The sequence below is a fragment of the Epinephelus moara genome, chromosome 13, assembly GCF_006386435.1.
Source record: "Epinephelus moara isolate mb chromosome 13, YSFRI_EMoa_1.0, whole genome shotgun sequence".
Classification (NCBI taxonomy): Eukaryota; Metazoa; Chordata; class Actinopteri; order Perciformes; family Serranidae; genus Epinephelus; species Epinephelus moara.
The window spans coordinates 26090519-26115687 of record NC_065518.1 but is presented as its reverse complement, the minus strand read 5'-3'; the positions used below and the strand labels follow the sequence as shown (position 1 = coordinate 26115687).

At 39.9% G+C, this 25169-nt stretch overlaps 1 protein-coding gene across 1 annotated transcript in view; it reads right to left on the bottom strand.

Annotated features, from left to right (window-relative positions):
* Positions 1-226: 226 nt before the first annotated feature.
* frmpd2 (FERM and PDZ domain containing 2) overlaps positions 227-25169 on the bottom strand; it is a 30088-nt gene continuing 5145 nt past the window's right edge. The window contains exons 7-30 of the mRNA XM_050060211.1: positions 22480-22567; positions 22012-22168; positions 21824-21895; positions 19836-20010; positions 19476-19608; positions 19242-19380; positions 18860-19012; positions 18567-18752; positions 16967-17126; positions 16608-16800; positions 16366-16466; positions 15967-16047; positions 14491-14598; positions 13957-14073; positions 12244-12425; positions 11942-12007; positions 10457-10550; positions 9095-9180; positions 6719-6914; positions 3222-3436; positions 2202-2268; positions 1741-1946; positions 1274-1359; positions 227-390 (exon numbers count right to left, since the gene is read on the bottom strand). Of these exons, the coding sequence (XP_049916168.1) occupies positions 1909-1946; positions 2202-2268; positions 3222-3436; positions 6719-6914; positions 9095-9180; positions 10457-10550; positions 11942-12007; positions 12244-12425; positions 13957-14073; positions 14491-14598; positions 15967-16047; positions 16366-16466; positions 16608-16800; positions 16967-17126; positions 18567-18752; positions 18860-19012; positions 19242-19380; positions 19476-19608; positions 19836-20010; positions 21824-21895; positions 22012-22168; positions 22480-22567 (2807 nt within the window). The 3' untranslated portion in view covers positions 227-390; positions 1274-1359; positions 1741-1908. The remainder of the gene's footprint in view (positions 391-1273; positions 1360-1740; positions 1947-2201; positions 2269-3221; positions 3437-6718; positions 6915-9094; positions 9181-10456; positions 10551-11941; positions 12008-12243; positions 12426-13956; positions 14074-14490; positions 14599-15966; positions 16048-16365; positions 16467-16607; positions 16801-16966; positions 17127-18566; positions 18753-18859; positions 19013-19241; positions 19381-19475; positions 19609-19835; positions 20011-21823; positions 21896-22011; positions 22169-22479; positions 22568-25169) is intronic.

Genomic DNA, 25169 nt, shown 5'->3' with positions numbered 1-25169 from the left:
GAGAGTGTGTTTGTATGTGCTGCTCACTTTGTCCAGATACGAAAGGAGTGTTTGTTGGTGGATCATCCATATTCAGGTCAGACTCAGTTTAATGGCTTTTGTTACTGTGCGATTGTGTATTCACTGTAGTTCTGAACACAAAATGTGAAACTCACTTGGGGGGAGTCAGAAGCAGAGGCCAACACACAGCAAAGTTTAAATTCATTTTAATGATAGAGAAATGCAATTCACAAGTCATTCCAAAGTCCAAGTAATTTCAAAATGCAATATATTCTCCGTATGTGTGGACTTTTCTTGTGTCTTCAACAACATTTCTATCAATAATTCTTCTACAGTTGATTTCAGTTTTTTCTTCAGTTGACAGTCGACAAAATGACTCTTTCTGATTTCCTGTGGAGGACAAAAAAAGTTAGCATGACAAACTGTCAATTAAGAAATGACACTCCGCAGCACTGATGATTACTGGTCGCAATACAAAGAAGGTGGGTGTTATCACTTGTAGCACTATGCTGCCACCTTGTGGCTAAGAGATGAACTGGTAATAAAAGTTGATGCTTTTAGAGCAGTGGATAACATGAAGTTATGGACTGAACCAAACTGTTGAGTATTTTACCTAAAGTGTTGAATATAAGATCAAAAATGCTTATGTTTGTATATATATGACTAATTTAATTTCAAAGATGGTTAGATTTAGCTTTGGATGAGTTTGATTGTTGAGATCATGAAAAAATTGATGTGGCTAAAGTATGTGTGCCTCCACCTGTAAATTTTGTATGATTGTGTGAGGTATTGCAATGGAGCAACAAGGCATAACCCACCACCACAAGACCCAATCAAACAAAAGAATGAAGTAATCATGAAAGTCAAGTTTGTACATGAAAATAAACGTTAATACCAAGTGTTTTACTGACATCAGTGTATTTTGAAAAAGACTGTATGCATGTAACGAGCAGAAACTGCACACACCCTGTGAAAACGGAAGTGTATTTTGAAAGACACAATGCATGTATTAAGTGTAAACTGACACAACATCCCAGAATGTCAACAACAGATGCAGGAGGATACCTAGCACGTCATATGTAGGCCCGAAAGTCAGCTGACAAAGCAGTGATATTTGACGAGTTGGGATGAGAATGCGTTGAATACCAAGGAAATACATTTTTTCTAAAAATCTATATGACTTATAAATTCTCTATGAAATCATCAACAATCAAACACAATCCAAAAGACACTTGTTTAATAATGCCATTATGCACCCTTATTACCCATTTACCCATTTTATTTGACGGTTGCCTCCACAGATCCATCCAGATTTGGCCTCCAACCATTCTGGTCTCCTCTTCTATTTCTTTAGTATGCCTGGAAAACAGACGAGACAACTTTGCTATTAGAACTGACCTCAGTTATGGTTGAACTGAAGACAAAACCAACAGCAAGCAATAATTCAGATCCAAAAGTTGTGGTGTAGCACCATGTCATGTTGTGTCATCATGTCACAGTTAGTTACATTATGTGTCTAATATGTGATATTAATGCTTGGCTGCAGTGTTTGAGGTGACTGAAAACAGTTTATCCCTCTGGACTAATGTACACCCATTAAACAGATTCTCTGTGACAATTACAAGAGATGAAAATCTGATATGACAGCCCTCAATAAATAAACTCTATTGTCTGGTCATTAAGAACGTCACAACATGTTTTGTTGAGTCACATCTTGTCACACTGTGAAACATCACTGACCTTTCAGCAGTGTCAGAGTCCATCAATAACATCAGTTTAGTGCACTGATCACATCCCAATCGGTCAGTCTTTACTCGGTTTCCATCACCACTGCCGGACTGATCAGGAAACACAGTGATGCTTCTGAACATCCCATGATGCTGGTGCAGTACGACACTGTGTCATCTCTCACGTGCCAGTAAAGTGATCGATGGAAGGAAGGATCCCTACAGAAAACACACAGATAGGTGAGGAAATTAGGTGCGTTTAAGTGTGTACATGCATATGTTAGACTGTACTTGTACATGCCACATAGTGAGGACCAAAATAAAATTTTTAGCAACAGAGTGAGGACGTTTTAGCAAAGTGGGGACATTTTGGACAGTCCTCACTTTTTGAAAGGTGTGTGTGTGTGTGTGTGTGTGTGTGTGTGTGTGTGTGTGTGTGTGTGTGTGTGTGTGTGTGTGTGTGTGTGTGTGTACCTGGTGCAGGTCGACTGAGAGTCAGTCGAACCTCAGGTGGTGAAGTCTTGAACAGCTTTAGCACCCTCTACAGGCAGAGAAGAGAATTATTAACAGCAATACCACAAAGTGAAAATACCCCACTGCAAGTAAAAGTCCTCTATTAAAGTAACTTAAGTAAAAGTCTGGAGTATTATCAGCAAAATATACTTCAAATATCAAAAGTAAATTAACTCATTGTGCAGTAAAATGTTTCCTGTCAGTGATTTACTATTATATATGATGTTTTTGGATTAATATTACCACTGCATTCATGTGTATGTTAGATTTTAGTGCTGTAAAAGTGTAAAAAGTTTTAGTGGTTATGCTCATTTTAACTCCTTTATATACTTTATACTTTACTTTATACTTCACGGTATAAGAAAAACAGCCCTTTTTCAGCTTTGTGATAGTTTCCAGCTGATTCCATAGAGTTTGTAAAGAGTTTATTTAGCTTAACACTTAACCTTTCAGTTTATGACAAAAGTATTAAGTTAAATAAAATGGAAATACTCAAGTTTAGTACAAGTATCTCAAATTTGTACTTAAGTACAGTACTTGAGTAAATGTACTCAGCTACATTCCACCACTGACTGATGTTTTGTAGCATTTTAAAACGCACCATTTTCATACCAAATAACTAGAAAAAATGTATATGTAACAGTATTTCCTTTATAATCTAATTCTCCTCAAAATAACATCTAGGTCATTAGATAATCCACAATAGTTAAAAGTAGAAATTATATTTTCAAATGCGTTGAAATGTTGAATATGGTCAGAATATTGAACAATAATTACATATACTCATACACAGTATCATATTTATCACAGCAGACATTACGTTTAGCTCTATTACAGTCATGTGTCAAACTGATAAATCATCATGAAAGTGATAACAGGTACATTAGATAAGACTAAGTCCATTACATATGAGCAAATAAAGGAATACTAATGAAACTCATAAACACAAATGTCTAGACTTAATTTAAAATCTGCACATACTGGATATGACAGCTCCTTGAGTGACTGGCCATTGATGGCCAACAGCACGTCTCCCTCCTGGATCCTGCCGCTCTGCTGGGCGGGCTGGCCGGAGAAAAGCTGCTTTATCCGGACCAGGCTGCCAAAGTCCTGAGTGGGCGGATCCAGCTCGCACATTATGAAACTGAAGCCTAGGCCGTTGGCACTCTTAGTTAGAGTCACTTCCTGGGTGTTGTCTGAAAGTTTGGAGGTAGGAGGACGGGGAAGGCAGTAATGGGATAATGACGAGGTGAAACACGATGTAGACGTATGGAAGTTAGATATTAAAGGGAATTGGAAGGAGGAGGTAAATGGGAGAAGAGGAGGGAAGGAAAGAGAAAAGATAAAGTTGATTATCTTTTCTTTTAGAATCTCCATTAGATGTATATCTTAATTAATTTTGCCTTGTCAAGGTTTAAACATAAAAATGAATATGCAAGAATCAGAGCGGAGTTGATATTTGGTGTCTAGTCTCAGACCTCATCACTCCCTGCAAGGATGCAACAAATCTGGGATTGGGGAGTGATGATAATAACTTACCACGGGGAACACGAGTCTCAGAGTCTACAGGTGAATGCTATATGGTGGTAGGTGGGTCTTATGAAATGCTTATGCACCGCAGCAGTGGTTGCAAGTCACCTAGTTACAGCATTGTTTTGGGGAATGCAATCTAGCAACAGGCATGGCAAAGCTAAAGAGTGAGCAGAGCAATGATGGCTTAAGGCCTGTACACGTTTTCCTTTTATATGCAATTAATTCATGTAAATATAGTTTTTTCAACTGTTTTTTTTTCTTTTTTGTCCTCAGTACTTTCACACAGAATGCAAACAGTGCACAGCCAAAATGTCACAATTTGGGGGGGAACAAGGTTGAATTTCTAATTTTTCACACCACAAATAAAGACATCACCCAATCACATAGTGCAAAACAACAACTCGTAGGCTACGTACGAAACAAGACAGCAAATTTTATTATACCTTTCAACCTTGACAAAGGCAGCACATACCAGATGTACTCCTTTCGTCCTTATCTTAAGCCCTAAATACATACACTGCATAACTGTTAACCAGAGGTAACTCAAATTTACTTAAAGCATTTCGCTAGGACGAAACTCAATAATGTATGAGGCAGTGGAACTGTCCTTCTCTTTCTCTACCTTGTAAAATGGGGTGTTGCCAAAATCTCCTCTTTTGTCGAGTGAGGAGGAAGAGGACAAGGTCATCATCACTGGATGATGTTGAATCCATCACTTTTTTTCTCAAAAATTAGCTGGTGTGAATTTATTTAACCCTTTCATTGAACAAGTGTTGCAGTTGTTTTGATGCGAAATATTCACAGGTGAGTATTTTGCATTTTCAGGTCACGCCCCCATGTGCAAAGGCCTTTATACTGCCATGTAGAGTGGCAAAGGGTGTGTTGGATATGCAGTATGTTTCATTGAGAAGAACATACCATTTGAGAGTAGCAGCAGACTCAAGTTGTCTGCCTAAGATAGCTAGCAGGCAGGATGCTAAAAAGGATGGATACATTTTCTATTCCCTTTTTGTTTGTTTTATACATTTAGTGACTTTCAGTACAATAGTTCAACTTTTTGGGAAATATGCTAATCGCTTTCTTGCTGGGAATAACAAGATCAATAGCTCTTTCATATATTTCTGGTAAACATAAGGCTATAGCCAGCAGCTGGTGAGCATAAAATAGCTAAGTTTTCTGTGTCTAAAACAAATAAATTAGAACATGTTGATAAGTGAGTTGTAGATGTATCGGTTAGCAGATTTTCAGGCTTGTAAGGCTAGTTCTTTCTCCATTCTCCAGTCTTTCTGATAAGATAAGATAAGCTAAGCTAACTAGCTGTACTAAAGACCTCTTTGAAGCCAATTTCACATAGTGGCCAAACCATAGAATTACAACTTCTGGATCACTCATGGTGAATCCTTTACAGGTGCGCATTTTACACTACAAAAGATATATGGTCAAATGCATCTCGGATAACCTCTGCAAGAAGTTTGAGTGATTGGATCACAGTGCGTTTTGGTGATTCTTTACGCCTGTATTTAGATCTGTTACCTTGTGATCAAGCCCCCAGAAAAAGCATCGCACTTTGAAGCCAATTTTATGTAGTGGCCAAACGTGAAACTTCCAGATCATAGACTTACAATGTAATAGAGATGTCTATAAATCAGATCACAACCCCCTCAAAATGACCCATTCATGATTGGGATTTGATCCATTCTGTACAGTAACATTTCCAAAGTTTAGAAGAGTCTGATTAAGCATGATTAAATAATTTTATCCCCATTCAAGTTAGCGGAGAGCTAAACTGGAGGTAAGCTGCTTGTCTGCCGCAGGTCCCTAGTGCGCTTGCTCTAATGGCCCAACGACATGGGGAAAAAAACTTTTGTACCACTGAGTAGTTTTCACAGGAATGAACAGGGACCCTGCCTCTAATGCTGTATCCAGTTCTCTTTATGTATCTGTGGTTGTAGCCAGATATTTACCAGGGAAATATCAAAGTGGTGTCAATCTTTTCACGTCACTCTCAACAAGAAAACGAATAAATGTATTTCCAAAAATGTCAAATTCATCCTTTGAGGTTTTTGTTCATCACAGCTATTAAAAAATAGCCAAACAAAAATGTGCCAATTCAAAATATGTTCAGAACAAACTTTCTTCATCACAGAATAATTATTTTTGTCATAACAAGATATTTAGACTTGTTACATCAAGATATAAAAAAAAATCAGTCAAGATAATGAAATCATTACTTGCATGTCCTCTTCATCCTTCTGTAGACATGATGAAAGGCAACAGTAAAATCAATTATAAAACCATTTTGATAAAGAAAATATCAATTGAGATATATTATTCAGTAACAGATACATGCATGTAGTTACAAAAGCAACAACAAAGGCCTGTACAAAAATGGGTAGGAGGGACATTTTAAGGGTTTAGATGTCAAACGGACATTGGCTCATGTGTCTTTTTTAATGGTTGCCAAGATGATAAATTGTCTCTGTGCTATATTAAAAGGTGTGATCTGCCTGTCTGTGTGAGAGTAAGGAGGAGAGGTGTGGAATGACATATATAGAAGGACAGGCCGAAGGATAAGGGAGGCCAGAGGGATAAGAAGGGGAAGGTCAGGGTCAGCAAGGAAGATCAGGATGTAGAGAAAGAAGTGTGTTAAAGTTCACCTTGAAGCAGCCAGGCTAACCTGGCCGGCTATTAATGCACAAAACAGCTTAGACACGGTCTCTCACGCCGGTTTTGTGATACAACGTTCTGTCGCTCTGAGGGAACTGCAGATTGAACTATTGGTAATAATTATGAGAAGTTTGCAAAAGCCCAAATACTCCCTGCAAATAATTCTGAGCAGATCCCAGAAAGAGATCCTGGGTGTTCTGTTTGTTGAGGCACTTCTATGTATTTTGTGCACTGAAGTTTAAATTCAATTGGTCCAAAGCTAAACTGAGTTTTCCTACCTTCAGTGACAAAGCTGTAGTCCCTGGACTGGTCAGAGATTGTGTTTGGACTCGTACTGATGGACGAGCAGCTGTTGATCCTTAGCCGGCTCGTAGCAGGACTCATGCTCTGATTGGACCCACTGCTGTTGGTGTCTGCACTGAGAGAAACCCTGGGTAGGTTCATCGACACCCTCTCCAAAACTAAGGTTACCACCTAAAAAAGAGGAGGACAGACAAGAATGTGATCGGGAGGAATACAAACAAGAGATAAAAGCGCTACTAAGGAGAGGGAGCGGACCAGAAAAGGTCTCTGTTGGGAAGAATGGAAATAGATGGTTGCAGCAGAATAGTATAAGAGATACGTTTGAGCAATAAAGGAAACAGTCATGCTAGAGGCTCTGTAAAGCTTTGAGTTAAGTACTTACATCAGCATGCTAAGATGCTTACAATGACAATGCAAACATGTGTAGCAGGTATGTTTGTTAACCATCTTAGTTTAGCATGTTAGCATGCTAACATTTGCAAAATAGCATTTAGTGAATGCTGTGTCTCAAATCAGAAACTTCTGTACTTGTATTTGCTATTTCAAGTGTGTGAGTACATCGACCCTGAGAAGTATGGCAAAATGTAGTGCACTATGAGTCGCCAGATGGTGCAACATTCAAAAGATTGAGTGTGGAATATTGTACAGGTCCCATACAAGGATGTATTAAGAGACCTGGATACAGCATTGGAGGCGGGGCCCTGTTTATTCTTATGAAAGTTGCTCAGTGGCACATGGTGCCAAAAATGGCCAGATCAAATCCCGATAGTGAAACGAGTAATTTCATGGCGGTTGTGATGCTCAAAAAAATGCCCACTAGGGCTGCTCGATTAAGGAAAAAATCATAATCACAATTATTTTGGTCAAAATTGAAATGCATGTGAAGACAAAATAACATCTCCAGCCATCCGTGACCAAAAATCATTTACCCTCGATTTAATTAATTTTGAAATCGTTTGCCCTCAAAATCGTAATCACGATCACCAGATGATTAATTGCACAGCCTTAGTATCCACTGATTCACAGACATCTCTTTCCAAATTTTAATCTATGGGAAAAAGTCTTTTTGGCACATGACATCACGTGACGGGCTCAGTACTTGTAATTCCACAGTTTGGCCACTATAAAATTGGCCTCAAAGCCCAGCATACATCCTGGTCCCCCGCTTAATGGTCGCTGTCACGCCTACGTAGTGGACCACATGTCAAACTTGTAAAATGTTGACCGTCTAGCGGTACATGTGTATTTTTCACTACCACTACCACTTGTCAGATATAAGCCACCATTTTCTTTACTGTGTTAGGCCTAAATCTGTAATAATTTGGTACTACAAACGATAACACAAATGCTAACATTAGCTTGCTAGCGGTGCATTTTATCATCAGACAATGACTTTACATGTGTTGTGGCGTACGCTATATGGCCTGTCAGCGTAGTTAACATTTATTGTTTATTAATGTTCAACTGTCATCTTCAGTGTCGAAGATTTTAGTATTAGATTTGTTGTCAGTTGCTTGACAAGTTGTACATTTTCACAAAATGTGGCAGCTATCATGAACTCAATAGATCAACTGGTGATGGAGCCGGTCACTATCAGCTACAGACATTAATAGATATAGAAACGTGCCGTGAAAGTTTCTTCATATTCATTACAATCAGTAAATACATAAATAAATCAATATGGAAGAAGTCAATTGAGCAAACAAGCAGATGTAGCAGGCATATATTTTGTATTGTATTATATTTTTACAATCGTTCGTCAAATGTTGATAACGCTCTGTCTGCTTGCAATTCGCCAAGCAGAAGAAGAAAAGCTGTCTAATCTTGCGATTGTCATTTCCAGTAAGTGAGCCACGGCCATGGCTAATTTGAGGCAACACTACTATGTCAAAATTTGGGCACTATGAAAGTTAGTACATTGTGTACACAGTCTAGTACATGTAAGTGTACTAATGGAAGTATCTAATTTGAGACACTGCATCAAAGTACAGCTGGAACCAGAGTATTGGACAATTAAAAATCCGACCTGATAAAAAGAGTACAGCTGAAGGGATCGCCAAAATGATTACAATTTATCCTGTTAGGACATAAATGTGTGTATCATATTTTGTGATAATGCATCCAGTAGTTGTTATAAAATATCAACATCATGGTGGCGCTAGTGGAAAAGTCGGGGCATCATTCGTCATGAGGTTTCATTCTCTGCAAACCATGAAGGTGTGTACAATATTTTGTGCCAGGCCATCTTGTAGATAATGATCATCATCATCATCAGTGTATATGTCATCACTGGTCTCTGATGGTCCTCTCACACTGACATAATACAACATCAGTCACAAGTCATCCATTACCTCTCTTGTTTTACTCAGACACTCCACAGCCTGCTGGTAGGTGAAGCCCTGGAAGTTAATCCCATCCACCTCCAACACTCTGTCACCTGTAACACAGAAAGTTTGGAACAAATAAACAAATAAATTGATTAGATTTCCCTCCTCTGCTTGTTTCAGCTCTTTACATTGCTGCATCAGATCCTTGTGTTGGGTTTTATTTCTGGATTTTAATATTATTCTTGCTCTACTGAAAGCATCAGCTAAATGCCAAAATATATACACACACACACACACACACACACACACCCCAAATTTCCCAGTCTTAATGAGTGTTGAATATTAGTGACACGGTGTTAAACGGAGTGTTGTTTGTCCACTCGGGGAGCTGTTATGGCTCCGGGGAAAGATGCTCAAAAATAAATCTAAAGTGTTGAATTTAATTATTTGCTGTAGGCTCTCATTTCCTTCAGTCCAAAAAAGTAATTAAGATAACATAACATAATGTCTACCCTACATTGTTTATCTTCCTGTTTTTTTTAGTTACCAGCCGTGACAACGTTGTGACAGCTGGTATTGTTTTCACTTTGTGAGTGTGTGTGTGTGTGTGTGTGTGTGTGTGTGTCATCATGGTAAAATGTGGTCCTGGTGACACTTCCTGTAGCAAACACTCTCACAGAAGCTGTTGTGAGTATTTTGCCAATATATGTCTGTCTGTCTGATTTTTCAACACGACAGCATCACAACTGTGCAAGATGTTATCATGAAACTTTACAGCTGTGTAGTTGAGCTCAAATTGAAGGCTGAGTTCAAAGATGGGTGTGGCCTTAGCAAGGGGGCTGGAAGTAGGGAGTTAGGCAGTGGGTAAGGGGCCACTGGTCCCTCCAATTTACACCCCTGGCCCACATTCGTTCTAAGTTGCGGACTGCAGTGTTACGGATGGAGTGATCCCACCGCAAGATGGCCTTTAGTTACAGTTTCATCTGAGTGTAATGTGTAATATGCTTCTCACTATTGGTACTGTATGCCTGTTAGTTGCAATTGTTTTCCTTGGTCCATTGGAAGAATAACTGAGGTTTTATATGAACAACACATATATCTTTTTTCAATTTTAGAGGGATGGGTTATAAACATGCAGTTCAATGATTCTGTGCTCAGGATGTCTAACTGTCAAATTCAGAAAGTGCTAAGGACTTTGTGCTGAGGTTTTTGTAAGTCTGCGGCAAATCTGCAGATTTATCACGTTTTAAGAACTCAATAAATGGCGACACTGGAGAAACTTCAGATGTCCGTAAGCAGGTCAAACATTATCAAACCAGTTTGAGAAGATTCTCCACAAGTGCATAAGGTCTTAACATTGTTGGATTTGATATTTGACAGTCATACCTGAATGTATACGTCCGTCTCTCTCGGCAGCCCCTCCTGGAACAAGGCTTCTGATGTAGATTCCTCCATTACGAAGGTTAGTGTTGACACCACCCTGAAGGATTAATGATGAAACTTTCATTCAGGACATATCTCTGATAAACTGATGGGTAGGAGGGAAAACAGTGTACAAAGACATAGCTTCGGTTGTTATTTTGCTATTTGTAGCTGCTCAGTTCATAGTGCGGCGGTCATCAGTGTGAGTAAGGTCACGTGGACCAACATCTCTCTGACCCGATTTACACTTGATTTTAAAATGTGCCTTGGGTGATCTGATCATGGGTGGACAGCACTAAATACATGGGTCAAAAAACACCAAGATGCACTGTGATCTGATCACTGAAACCAACTGCTGAGGTGGTCTGGGATGCATTTGACCACATGTGAACACTAATGCACACTGATGTCCTCCTGACATGGACTACGTCATCAATGCAAGACATGCTAGTTGTTTTCGTGAGAGCCAATAATGCTCTATAACTTGCCCATTTTACAATGAGTTGGACAAAGTGTTGTGTGACAATCCATTGTTTTGCCCTATGGAGGGAGACGTGTTGGATTCTGCTTACAGCAATATCTCCAGCTGTACCAAAACAACTGCCAATGTAACTGACAAGAATGTGGATGTTATAACTGAGCACAGGCCATTTGATCTTCTAGCGCAGTGGTTCCCAACTGGTCCAGTCACTGGGTCCAGATTTCCTCTAAGTCATTTGTTCGAGGTCCTACAGTTTAATGCATTCAGCATCATACTTGCATTTGGCCAAACCATTGAGTTAGTTTGCTGTCTCTATCAAGTAGTCACTCACTGTACAGCAGAAAATGGCACTTCAAAATAAAAGCCCTGTGCTTGAAATTCACTGCACTTAAAAATAAAGTGTGTTTTTTTACAAATTTGAGGCATTTGCGGTCCATTCAGAATGGGCCCGCGACACACCAGTTCGGAACCACTGCTCTAGCGTAATGATGTACGTAGTAACAAAATCTGAACACAACTGTTCAGCTGGAGACAGCATAAGAGACCCAGGTGTGAACAGTGAGGTGTCTCAGCTTTCTACTTGTGCTCAGATCATCGAAACACATTTTAAGACCAAGTGTAAACAAGGTCTCTGTAATCCTGTCAGATGTTAATCAGATTGCGTAGCGCAGACTTGACCCACTGCTAGAGATCAGTTGCTGCACTAATTACTCTGACTGACTGTTCATTCTTGATGTTTATATAGGAAACACAAAGTTGTACAGTGGCCCTGGTTCTCAATGCACTGCCACTTCAAATAACATATGCTAATACAAGGTAAGCAAAAGAAGAAACATCTTTCTCTGCACCATTTTACATGTTATCCTCACCAGTCCTTGGACATATACTGATATAACATTTAAGCCCAGACTTCTTCTCTACCATTCACAGCTGCTCTACAACTCTTTCAAAATATTTCATGAACTTACAGAGATGCTGATGCCCAGACTTCCTGATATCTTTCTGAGCTCCACAGTGATCTCCTCTGGCCTGTCCTGAAACCAACACAGACACAAACAAATCACTTCAGTCCAGATTTGTACAGATACAAGTACAAAATCATCATCACTACAAACAACATGTAGGAAGCACAGTTAGCTGCTTGTATTGCTAACATTAATTCTGGCATCCTAAATGTGGTCTTAAAGGTTATAGATTTCTTATTGACCCTTTAAATGATTCTAAATAAAGATACTGCCACAAAAACACCAAACCATCACCATGATTCTACCTGTGTACTGAGGATTCGTACTTCTCGGGGAACGTGTAGCCTGTTGCCGGTCTTTGGCGTCATCATGACCGGCATAATGTCATCCAAGCTGTAGTCTCCTGATCGACTGTCTGTCATCAGTGTAGTGTTGCACTCGTTATTCCTCAACACAGAAGAGCGCACACTGTTTGGACTCAGGCCCACTGTGGATACAAACAACAAGGTCAGTCCTCCTTATAATTAAGTATAAGATTTTGTAAATGGTGCCAAGTTTTTAGACTATCCAATAAGCACTTCTGACGGAGTATACAGGCCCCTAAGAAGCTAGAGCCAATAGTTAGTTAGCTTAGCTTAGCTTAGCACAAAGATTGAACATAAGGGGGAAGAGCTAGTTGTCCATGTTTTTGTGCAGTTAAAAAAAAAAGACAGCATGTAAACTAATAAAATTTGGAGGTGTTTTCAGGTGTATTTTGTTTTCTTTAGATTGAGCCAGGGTAACTGTTTTCCCCAGTTTCTAGTTTTTACGCTAAGCCAAGCTAATGGCTGCTGTCAGTAGCATTTGACATACACAAACACAAGAGTGGTGTCAGTCTTCTCATAGAGTTCTTGGCAAGAAAGTAAATTTAAAGGCAGATGCTATTTGCACCCAGGTTTCTGTCGCCAACAATGCTATTTACACCTAGGGTGAAAATAGCCAATGTGGCTCTGTACACCCAGGTGCATATTCCTGAATGTCCTGGCACTGAAATATGACATTAACGCGAACGGGTCACAGTGTGCATTCAGCAGCTTTATACTAGCTAATTTAAACTCAAACAGGTCTTTCCTGTGTGAAAGTTCCATGCTTAACCCACTCAAACACCACATCTTTCTACCGCTGTGGCCTGTGTCCCTCTTTATACTGCATCACCTGACTCTCTGGCAGTACATTTCTGAGTTTATTCTCGTAAATAAATCACTTTCATCTCAGAGAATATCTGAGATTGACTCGTAGTAACCCTAACCACCACCTCTTTGTCTTAATCCTAACCACTTCTGACCTTGACGTGTCAGTGTGACGAGTAAGCTATTAGCCAATCACCACACATTGGGATCAGAGACAGGTTGTAGGGATCGATGTAAGTAGCCACATAGCTGCAGTGTGACTATTCTCCCCAGTATTAAATCTAATGTGGAAACCCTGAATAACTCAATTTATTTATTTAATATAAGCAAAATCATTGTGACACATGCTGTTTTAATATTTAAAATGTAATGAAATGACATATAGACAGAACTCTGTCCTAACACGTACTGATATTACTGATAGAATATAATGTGTTAAACATCTGAAGGGTCTGAAGCTTTATACTGTACGATGAGAGGTGGAGGATGGATTTGTTTGCACCCTTGAGAGCAAGATGAGTCAACAAAAACTGACATTTTGGCATGAAGATAAACAAGTAGGATGATGATGTAAAAATACACCAACAGTTTGACATATTATTATATACAACAATAGAGCTACACAGTGCACACAGGGATGCATGCTGAAACCAGAAAAGGCACTATGCAGCACAAAGAAGAGAAAGGAAATCTCATTTTTACATGTTACTTATTCAGAACAGGTGCATCAGTGGAACAGGCTAATGACTTAATCACCAACGTTACACGCACACATAGGAGGGCAAGGGTCAAAGCCCCAGCAATGTAACACACATACAGTCACCACACACACACACACACACAGAGCACCTTTTGGCTGTGAGATAATGAGCTGCACCTCCTCAGGGCTGCTCTGCATGACCTCCGCTGCCTCGCTGAAGGTGACGCCCTCCAGGCTGATGTGGTTTAGAGAGATCAGACGACCACCTGCAGGCAAAGGTCACAGTGAAATGTTGCGGGTGTCCGGTAACAATGGAGTTTGAAGACCACCCCACCACCTGTGAACTAATACGTGACCCCAAAAGCCTGTGACTGATTCCCACAGACACCTCCCATCCCCTCTCTGTCCTCCTTTGCACTTTCTGGCCACACATCCCCTGCATCCATTTTGTTAAAACAGAGGAATAAAACATCTACCACCAGGCAACTGGACATATATGAGGAGTCTGCACCAAAGTGGGGTGTCCACTGTTTGAATTAGAGGTGTTTTAAAGGGGGGAAACTAATTAACTGAGGAAGTGACGAGTGCAAAGTTTGCTTTCTAAATGGGAAAGCAAAGAGTCACAAACTGTCAAAGGTGGAACTTCAGCAATAGGAAGTAAAAGTGTCCGCGTGATTCTCTACCTGGTCGGATGCGTCCATCCTTATCAGCAGGTCCACCAGGCACAATGGAAGCAACAAAGATGCCCAAGTCATAATGCCCCACAGTGTCCTCTCCCACTATCACTACACCTGTATGAACACAAACCACAGTGTGAAGCATTTCTTCCTATCAGTTACAGTGGCCTAAATGTGCACCATAATGTACTAAAATTAAAGGGATGACATTAGAAAAAGCAATTGTAACATGGCATCCTGAGCATGCTGTAGTGGTAGACATAAGAAAAGAGCCTGAAATAGTTTAAAATAAAAAATAAAAAAAACATTAAAAACTAAAGCTGTCTTGTGATTGGATCACTCCAGCTGTGATACAGTGATCTGCGACTTAAATCCTAACTACACAGATGCAGATATTTTTTAGGAATTGATATTTTCCCCCGTGTTTTGGCCTCTTGTCCACATGCGAGTGAGTTTTAGGTCACCAAAATGAAGATTTTTTGTTAAAAACGCCTTCTAAGGTGTAGATTTTTTAAAACTGTGGTCGCTGTTTATCTGTGTGGACATGTCAAACGGAGCATTTGAGAACAATGATGTAATCAAGCATGCCCATTGCCGATTGTGCAATGAGGATACACTAGAAACAACACAAACAATGGTGGAATATCAGTTTGTTGACATTTTGTATACTTAGTATTACTGCATCACTTAACAGATGAACAGAGCTGTCTGCTGCGCCCAGTGTTTTTGCTTCACCTCAGCATCCACAGTTTAAAGTCTGCTAGAAATGATGGTTTTGGATCAAGTCCGGTTAAACCAGCAGATGGTGCGACACCATCAGAGTGAGGCAGAGCGAAATTGTTGTTGATGAGGAATGGAAGAAGAATCAATAGTGATGTGATCTCCAGTAGGTGTTTTGAAAAAAGTAATGCTAGCCTGTACAATTCACTACTGTTGTGATGAGAGGAGACTGCTGAGGAAAGCTAACGCCAGTTAGTGTTTGGAGTCGTTTTGCGCTCTAATGTGGACAAAATTATCTTTCAAAACAAAGGGTAAAAATATTCGTTTTCAAAAATATCTGTGCACATGTAGACAGAGTCGTTAAAAGAATATTGACCCAGGGCGTAAAGTTGGCAGGCCAGTGGCCCCTTCCCTACTTCCTACCCCCCTACTTCCAGTGGCCTTGCACGGATAATGCCCATTTTGCACATTTTCACCTTCATTGTGATCTGTACTACACACATGTTATGTGATTGTATTTTGCATAGCTGTGACGCCCTCACTGTGTCTACAGACAGACAGACAGACAGACAGACAGACATATGAACACCTGGAAAAGTACTCAGTCTTTTTCTGTGGTAGTTCCTGCTACAATAGGTGTCCCAAAGATCACGTTTTTCCATGCTGACACACGCACACACATTATCACAAGGTGAAATCAATACCAGTCCCCCTGCTGCAGTTGGTAACATTGTTCTGTGTATTAAAGTGTGATCAGCTTACCCAGGCCAAGCTTCGGGTCTTTCTTTAAGGTAACACATATGACTTCTCTCTCTGACGACGACCCCAGTTTTGTTGGAGTCTCTGTAAGACAGAAAGCAGAATAACACATAAACCTTTACTGAAAAAGTAAACTTCCTAAAATGATGCAGCCATCCATCATTCATTCATATTTAATCAAAATCACAATGTGGTATAGCTGTGACATTTTCAAAGTGCATCATCCCACAACTATTGTCACCATTGAATTATTCATGAAACAAAATCACATCAGTGAGGAAATAAGAAAATGTGATGACCACAAACAGTTCAGCTGCTGTCAACTTTTTTCTGACTTTTAACCCAAAGTAAACCCAGTTCCCGTTGTCTCTCAGTTCCATAGGCAAGTACACTTGGTCATACCTCTGGCTGCTGGGGAGGTAGACGGTGCCTCAGATCCGCTCCTCGGAGAGCAGGCTGGGGAACGCATCCCAGTGCTGCTGCGCTGACTGCTGGAGCAGGTACTACAGAAAAAACAATGTGTTAATTGTGAGAGTGACTACATAATTGTGTACTCTGAGACCAGGAAGTGCTTTTTCTGATATAATTTGTTTGAAATAAGCAGAAGAACTAATATTAGCCTGAGCTGCCAGATGAATACATACCTCTGCTCATGGAGGCGCTGCTGTTTGATGCGGGCCTCGATCTTGGCTGCGACATCATAACACAGCTTGTTTAGGGACTCATCCTGAGGTGTGGTCAAACCGCTGTCATCCTGTGGCGTCTCTGAACAGGAGAAGGACTTGCGCCGGCTGCTCTGAGAGCGACACACTGCCGCATATTGCACGATGTTCTCCTCTGGAGGCAAACGCAAAGAAATATGGAGGAGTTGGGAATAGACCACAAGAGAGTTTTATCTCTTCAGTAATGTTTTCTGAAGGTCCACAGAAAAGTGCAACAAATCTTGGTGAGTTCTACAATTCAAATAGCCAGCTTTGGCTATCGTCATGGTGCAGTAACTGACCTGAGACCAGGCTGTGGCTGAGCTGACGAGAGTTCATCTCATTGTTGAACTTGTGTTGGGCTGAGCAGAGGTCACACAGATATTTGGCTATCTTCGATCTCTCTGTGATGAAGGTGTACTTCTTCTTGCTGCCCCGGCATTCTATTACAAATTTACGCCTCTGCAAAAACATGAAGGAAAGGTTTTACACAGAAAAATAACAAAACATCACTATCAACCACATTTTTACTTTAGCAGCAGTCTTGCAACCCAGCGGCTATTGGTCTGACAACGAATCAGCCTCTAGGGGTATCGGTCAATACGTTGGGGGTTTGCATAAGAGATATCCAGATAATGGATCCGTGTGCCAGTCATTAGCCCTTTTTACACTGCCTCTTCAAGGTGGGAATTTAACACTGTTATGCCGCCTCCCTGTTCTGTATAAAAGGTACAATCGCAGAATGGAGAGACAGAGTTGTCTCGCCTTTAAGGCGGCATCAGAGGTAGAAACAGCCCCAGAATGATGTCTGTATGAAAGGAGCAGCCAGCAGGACAGGATCATGGGCGGCCCAAGTGTGACGTTTGGTAATGTGTTATTAGTGTGACCCACTGTGGGAGATTTTAAAAGTAGCTGATGGCAGTTAGCAGCTAACTCAAAGAAGAGGAAAAGCAGCCGAAAATGTCAGAGGTAGTGACAGTGCCAGAACGATGTCCATATAAATGGGACAGCTGGCAGGACGGGATCATGAGTGGCACAGGTATGGTGTTTTGACAACTTGTTATGCATGCAACCCAGCACAGGAGATTTCAAAGGTGGCTGATAGCAGTTAGCAGCTAACTCAAAAAAGAAGAACAGTGGCCGAAAATGGCTGCATATTAGGAAACCAATGAGGCCCGGGAGCTCCTTCCCCTCCAAGCAGAGGGTGAGATAAGCCACCATATAAGATAGACGGTCAATGATTGTTACCGCCATGTTAATGCAATGGTTATTGTTTATAAAGTGCTGCCAACGCATATGTTATATGTCACACTAGAGGCAGACATGTTACATGTTAAATGTCACGCCCATCATACCTCTCTTATTCCTGGCATGCCAGCATGCTGTCTAAAATAACACGCAGGAGCTGCTCAATGCCACCGTTGTTTGGTTGTGTGTAAAAATGCAAAGGCAGCATAAAGAAGGGACTTTGTAGCGGCTCTACAGCGTGTAAAAAGGGCTATTGATTACAGTTCAATTAGTAACTTGAGATGCAAAATATACATAGAGTCATGATGCTGTATAATCACATATCTGCATGAAATACAGATACATTTAAAAAGGCTAATAGCTAAATCTTCATCAGATGATAGCCAGTTCCAAGATTGCATTTCAGCCAATGAGTTCCACCTCTTTGCTCTCAAACTCAAAGCTCACTTAAACATGATTGGTCAATATTTTCTTGGACTACAAATGGACTACAAACAAAAACCAGAATGCTTCCAATACCAAAGTCTTGTCTTGTCTGTTGCCTACAGATTCTACATTCATATGCAGCTACCTGTCTATAGAAACTGTTTTGGCAATAATTTGAATTTCACATAGTAAGAGGGAATTAAATGATAAAATGATCACTCCGCTCACATTAGAGGAGATTGTTGCTGTTTCTCTCCAATAGAAAGTCTGACTGGTGGATCGGCAGCCATCTTTAACCTCGTACACGATGATTCCTTTGGCACAAACCCCGAGGATGATCTCTCCTTCTATGGGCTTTTTCTCACGCATCACACGGTGGAACAACACGCCATATTCAGGCAACTGCTGACAAACCTAAAGGGACAAATGTAGACTGTGCTTCATATGATATTAACGGTAGTTATAGTTGTGCCACTAGTCTAGATCTTAATTTTCTTTATCAAATTTGACTATTTTGCCACCTTAAGGAACTCAAGTTCTGATTCGTCGGTGAGCATCTGAGCGTTGTTGGTGTGAAGTCGGAGCAGCTCCTCCTGAATGTAAGGCAAGGCACGTTTCTCCATCACGCTCTTGGAAACATACTGGTCAGGGCGGTAGTAGTTCCTACCGTACACCTTAACACAACAGAACAAAACCTTTTATTGCTAAAATCTTAATTAAAGCATTATAATTACTTTCCAGTATTAATACCTTACCATTTACCATTGATATGACAAAAAAACAATGCTATGACATAGTTAAAAAATTCTATATGTGGCTACTTGTTGATGTATTCATTATAATTTTAAAAGGGCTCCTTTGAATTTATTGTAACATGTCTTATTGCAATTTGTGGTGCAAAACCTCAGGCATGCAGTCTCCACACTCTGTCTGCAGGGCCAGAGCTCCGAGGTACAGAGCAGTCTCCTCGTGGCAGGACAGTCTGTCCTCTAAAAGATCTCTCCTAAGCTGGAGGTAATACTGGTGGCGGGTCTGTTTGTGCCTGATAAAGAAGACAACACACATTTCAAGGATTCAACTTTAAGAGACACATTTTATGGCTTTTTTTGTATTAACACAAGAAAGAAAAATACTTACAAAAGAGAAATGTCATTGACAAAGAATTTGACCCTGAAGAAAAGGACAAAGGTGGTTGTAGGCACTTTCTTCCAGCTATCTGGAGCAACTTTGGAAATCTTGGTGTCATTGTCCACAAAGAAGAATTCATTATCTGACCAGAGAATAGAAAAAAGAACAAAGACTATGAGTTGACAGAAATAAAGTATAACCTCTTATCTACCTACACCACACAAAGTCCCATACAACAAGCTTTTAGTGTGTGCATGTTTCCCCACATCAGCACGTTACATCACCTGAATAAATGGCCTCGGAATGCTCTAGTGCTCAGATAAAATGCTTCAAACATGCTTTGTGTCAAAGCAGCCTAAAGCTCTTTACCGTCAAAATAAGCAAGGCCAAAGTAGAAATGTTCCACCAGGTTGGAGTGAGCCACAATCATGTCAAAGACATCCCCTCCTCTGGATTTCACCTCACACTTGACCAGGATGCTCTGACCATTTGGCATCAGCACACTCAGTTCTCTCTGAGTGGTTGGAGATTTCCCTTTTTTGGACTGCAAGAAGGAGAAAATAATTTAGAGCACAGAATTAAATAAAAACAAACAATCAAACGGTTGCCGAATATGTTCAGGGTGACAAATTTCCCATACAGGTGCAGAGTAATGCTTTATTCTACACGTACAAAGGATAGTGTAAGTAATAGATAATTCCCTTGAAGGTGTCCTTTATCACTTTTTAACAACCGACATGGAGGTGTGAACTGTCTGAGGCCATTAAAGAGTGATAATGGACACCTCAAAGGGTGCTTGTACCATGGTCACTCACCAAAGAAATAAAACATAAGAATATTCACTCATATTTTTATGCTTTTTGCTGTCAAAATCCAAAGTTTTTCACAAGTCATAAGTCAGTGTCCTTAGCAACACCTAAGGGTTTACCTAATACCTGGAACAATCCTTGCCACCCCATATGGTTCTTATGTAATGGAAACGTTATTCACTACCCCAGTTAACAGGACAAGCCTTAGATATGACCTAACAACAGGAGATATTCTAGTCTATCCAGCTTATGGAACCCTTTGGCCCAGCTATTAGCCAGAAAGCTACTGTTACGCTAACAAGATTCAAAGTCAATAACATTGCATACAGTTGAGAAACAGTGAATATAATTTGACAGTAGCCAGCGCATTAATTTAGAACAGTGACAGTTTCACTGGAACTGCTTAGTCGGTGTCCATTATCAGTTTTTAACGGACACCCTGCAGCCAATCAGAATCAGGTATTCACCCAAACCATAGTATAACAGGGATTAATTGACAACAGGGAAGCCAGAACCCTCCACGGAGTCCATTACTGCCTCATTATGGACACCTTGAGGGGCATTATGCACACGTATATACCATGGTAATTTGCCAAAGATAAAAAAAATCAAGACCATCCATTTATATTTTCATGCTTTTGCAACTCTATCTCATGAGGTTCTTATGCAATGGAAACATTCACTACTACAGCTAGCCAGAAAGCTAACGCTAGCAAGTGTCAAAGTCAATAACATTGTGTATGTTTGACAAACTGTAGAATTTGACAGTATGTTTATCAATAAGACTACATTATTGTCCTCAATCAATATCAAGTTTTTCACGATTGAATGATTAAATATTAGCTTGTTAACCTGTTGCAATGAATTAAGAATGAGACTTTGACTATGTTCCTGTTGCTATGGTTACTCATTTTATACTGACTCATACTATGAAGCCAGTGCATTAATATAGAATGGTAAACAGACAGTTTTACTGGAACTACTAGGTGGTGTTAATTATCAGGAATTAATGGACACCCTGCAGCCAATCAGAATCAAGTATTCAGAAGGACCATGGTATAAGTGACTGTGTGAACAAAGTTCAGAAGTTTCATGAGGCAAAGATTAGGCACGTATCTATGCAACTCCACATGTTTACTGATGGCTACAAGACCAGGTGTGTTACTATAGACTGCTATATAAAGATGGACAACATGACAACTCACTAAAAGTGAAGCCGAAACATTTTGATCACCACCTGGTAGCTGTCTGCAGTATGGGTCATAAAGCCATCTCCCTCCATGTTAGCAGATTGGATATGTGAAGGGATATACTAAACACTCGAAGGACGCGTCAAATAAACTTTTCCCAAAGATGGTTTCTGTCATTTTAGGTAGTTCGTCACCAGTACAAGATGGCAGCATCTAGCTTCATATTTGTACAGTGGGGATAAGTGGAAACGTGTCGTCCATCTCTGCATACAGTTTATGGGCGTGACCCTTCAAACTACTGTTAATCTCTTCAAATCCTCCCAATGACAGGATCTAATTTACTTTTTCAAGAACTCACCACGATGGATCCAGGCAGCTCCAAGACAACCAGCGGCTCATCTAACATTCTAATAAACTCAGGTCCCATGTCCTGCAACAGAGAACATGGCAAAACACAATATACTGTCAACTTGCCCCATCACAAGATATTATGTTTTCATTGTATTATTATATTATGTAACATGATGATATAATATTCTAGCCCACCTTCAGTTTCTTGTCATTCAGACTCATTGTGGAATCAAACTGTGCGAGGGATCTTGAGTTGGAGTTTCTATTACCGTCCATGTACGGACTACAGGGGCTGCGGTTCAGATGCTGCCAGCTGCCGTAACTCTCCCTGTGCCGACCTCCCGAGGGAACCCTGGAGGGAAAATGAGTTTTCCATTCTGTGTCTGATGGGAGGCGAGATCTGTCATTCATGACACCACCACTCAGACATCACACATCTCATTTTATTCTCCTCTGGGGTATTTGTCTTCGAAGCACTGTCTTTGTCATTTTCCTCATTGTTTTTAACATTTAAGCAATATATCAAACTTTACTTGAATTTGGTTGAATTTGAAGTAAACAGCATATGTTCTCACTGTGTCTTCTATGTGCTTGTACTTGTAAATGGGTTTGAAAACATCTGTTACAAGGTGTGTAAAATATGTTTGGACACAAACTTCATACCTTGTGGGCTCGCATGGATAACATGCTCTGGAGAACGTTCTAGAAATCTTCTTCCTTAGCGCCCATGTTGAGTTACTAATAGAACCTCCTGAAAAACAAATTGGTATACAATACTTACATTATGTCCACAGTATAGTCTTACAGCTTTCACTTTTGGCATGGTAAATGTAAAAAAGAAGTCTTTATATGTTTTTTGCTGAGAGGTGGATGAGAATATTGACACCACTCTCATGTTTATACGCTAAATATGAAGCTATAACCAGCAGTTTCTTTCTCTTAGTGTAGCCTAGATAATAGAAGGCAAGAACAGCTAGTCTGGCTCTTTTAAAAGATGAAGAAATTAACATGTCTAGCCAATAAATAAATAAATAAATATGTATGATTTAGCAAGGTTGTGCTGGTAAGTGGTAGGCTAGCCGTTTCCCCTGTGAAGCAACAGCAAGCAGCAGTCACTTATCTTATCTTAGCTAAGCTTAACTTAGCATGGCTTGGCTTACCTTATCTTAGCATAGCTTAGCTTAGCTTAGTTTAACTTAGCTTGGCTTGGCTTATCTTATCTTAGTGTATCTTAGCGTATCTTAGCTTAACTTAGCTTGGCTTGGCTTAGCTTATCTTATCTTACTGTAGCTTATCTTAGCTTAACTTAGCTTGGCTTATTGGTTTATTTTATTTTAGCATAGCTTAGCTTAGCTTAGTATAACTTAGCTTGGCTTGGCTTAGCTTATTTTACTGTAGCTCATCTTAGCTTAACTTAGCTTGGCTTATTGGCTTATTTTAGCATAGCTTAGCTTAGCTTAGTATAACTTAGATTGGCTTGGCTTATCTTATTGTAGCGTATCTTAGCTTAATTTAGCCTGGCTTGGCTTAGTTTATCTTACTGTAGCTTAGCTTAGTTTAGCTTAACTTAGCTTGGCTTGGCTTAGCTTATTTTAGCATAGCTAAGCTTAGCTTAACTTACTTTAGCTTAGTTTAGCTTGACTTAGCTTATTTTATTTAAAAGCACATTCCCCATGTAACTTACAGCCCTGTCAGTCCTTCTGACTTGGTGCAGGTGATGGCAAGAAACATGACTGATAGTAAATAAGCAGATACACAGCACACAAGAGGGCTGAATTCAGGCTCAGGTTGAAGCCATAGGCGAATAGGTTGTTTGTAACATTTCAAATGAAGACTAAATAAAAAGAAGCATTTCAGCCCTCTTGTGTGCAATGTATCTGCTTATTTAGCTTAGCTTAGCTTTGCTTAGTGCGATGACTAGTAATGGGGAAACTGCTTGCATTGGTGCATCCAAAGATTAAAAAAAAAATCTGCCTTCCAGCACCTCTAAAGCTCATTAGTGATATAAAAAAAAAGTAAATTTGAAAAAGTACATATAATGTCTTCAAATATTAAGACATTATATTTTAGTATAAAAAATGGAAGTGCTAAATTGTGGTTTATGAGGGATTATGTGCCTCGCTGTTTCCTGTACAGATTAAACAAAGAAGGTATAGAGTAATGTGATAATGAGATTTAGTGATGCTTGAGAGGCAGATAATTACCTTTGAACAGGGCCAGGCTAGCTGTTTACCCCTGCTTCCACTCTTGGCTCTGTCCATATGCAGACATGCGACCAGGCCATTGTTTTGCAAGTCACAAATAAGTCTCAAATCTTTGCACTCATGTCCCAGGTCAAGACTGACGAGTCCCAAGTCCTTAGTTTTGAGTCTTAAACAAGACATGATGGAAAAATCCATCTGTATTTTCTGACCTGCGTGTTTTGCATAGCACAAATAGTTTTTTGTTGACCACCGCATAGTTTTTTATATGTGAATGAAATAAGTGTTGACTTGCTGGTAATGAATAGCAAAGCATTAATATTAGATGATTTAGCAAGTAAAGGGAAATTAATTGATTCATGGCACATTTTATAAATAACATACTTTTCAATCTTTGGGTTGGGGAAAGTATCAGATATTTTCTAGTTACAAGGCCCAAATCAATTTAAAGTCATAGGTCATGCTGTTAAATAAGTCAAGTTGTGTTTAAAGTCATTGAATTTATGACTCCAATCTGACTCGAGTGCGTTTAAAAAATTAAATAGAAAATATTTACTAATGAGCTGTGTTCATCTTTTTCACAGTTGAACAGAGCCAGGCTAACTGTTTGCTGTCTTTATGCTGAGTTGACTAGCTGCTTATGGTAGCTTCATATTAAGTGTACAGAAACATCCAAGAGTGGTATCAATCTTAGCATCAACTCTCTGTAAAGAAAAGCATGTAAGTCTATTCCATAAAATGTCAAACTATTGCTTTAAAGGACCAGTGTGTAGGATTTAGGGGGATTGGCAGAAATAGAATACTATAAAATAAGTAGCCTATGTTTTCTTTGGTGTATAATGATTTGTAACTTGTAACTTTGTAATCAGTTGAAATCACTGAGTCTGTTTGCTTTGGAAAGGAAGAGACCTCTGTGGATAATTCGGCTCATGGTAAAAACCTCCTTATTGTCAGGTTTAGATAAAGGTGAGCACACATTAACTTGTGAGAGAAAAGGGGTAAGCACACAGTAGCATGCTGAGGGTCAGCCGCCCTTCTCCGAGATGCCGAACAGCATCAGAAATGCACTGATTTGTAACATGAACTGCTTTATTCAATGTTTTTAGCGGTTAAATTGTCTGGTCCTTTTGATTTGGAAAGGATGACACCTCT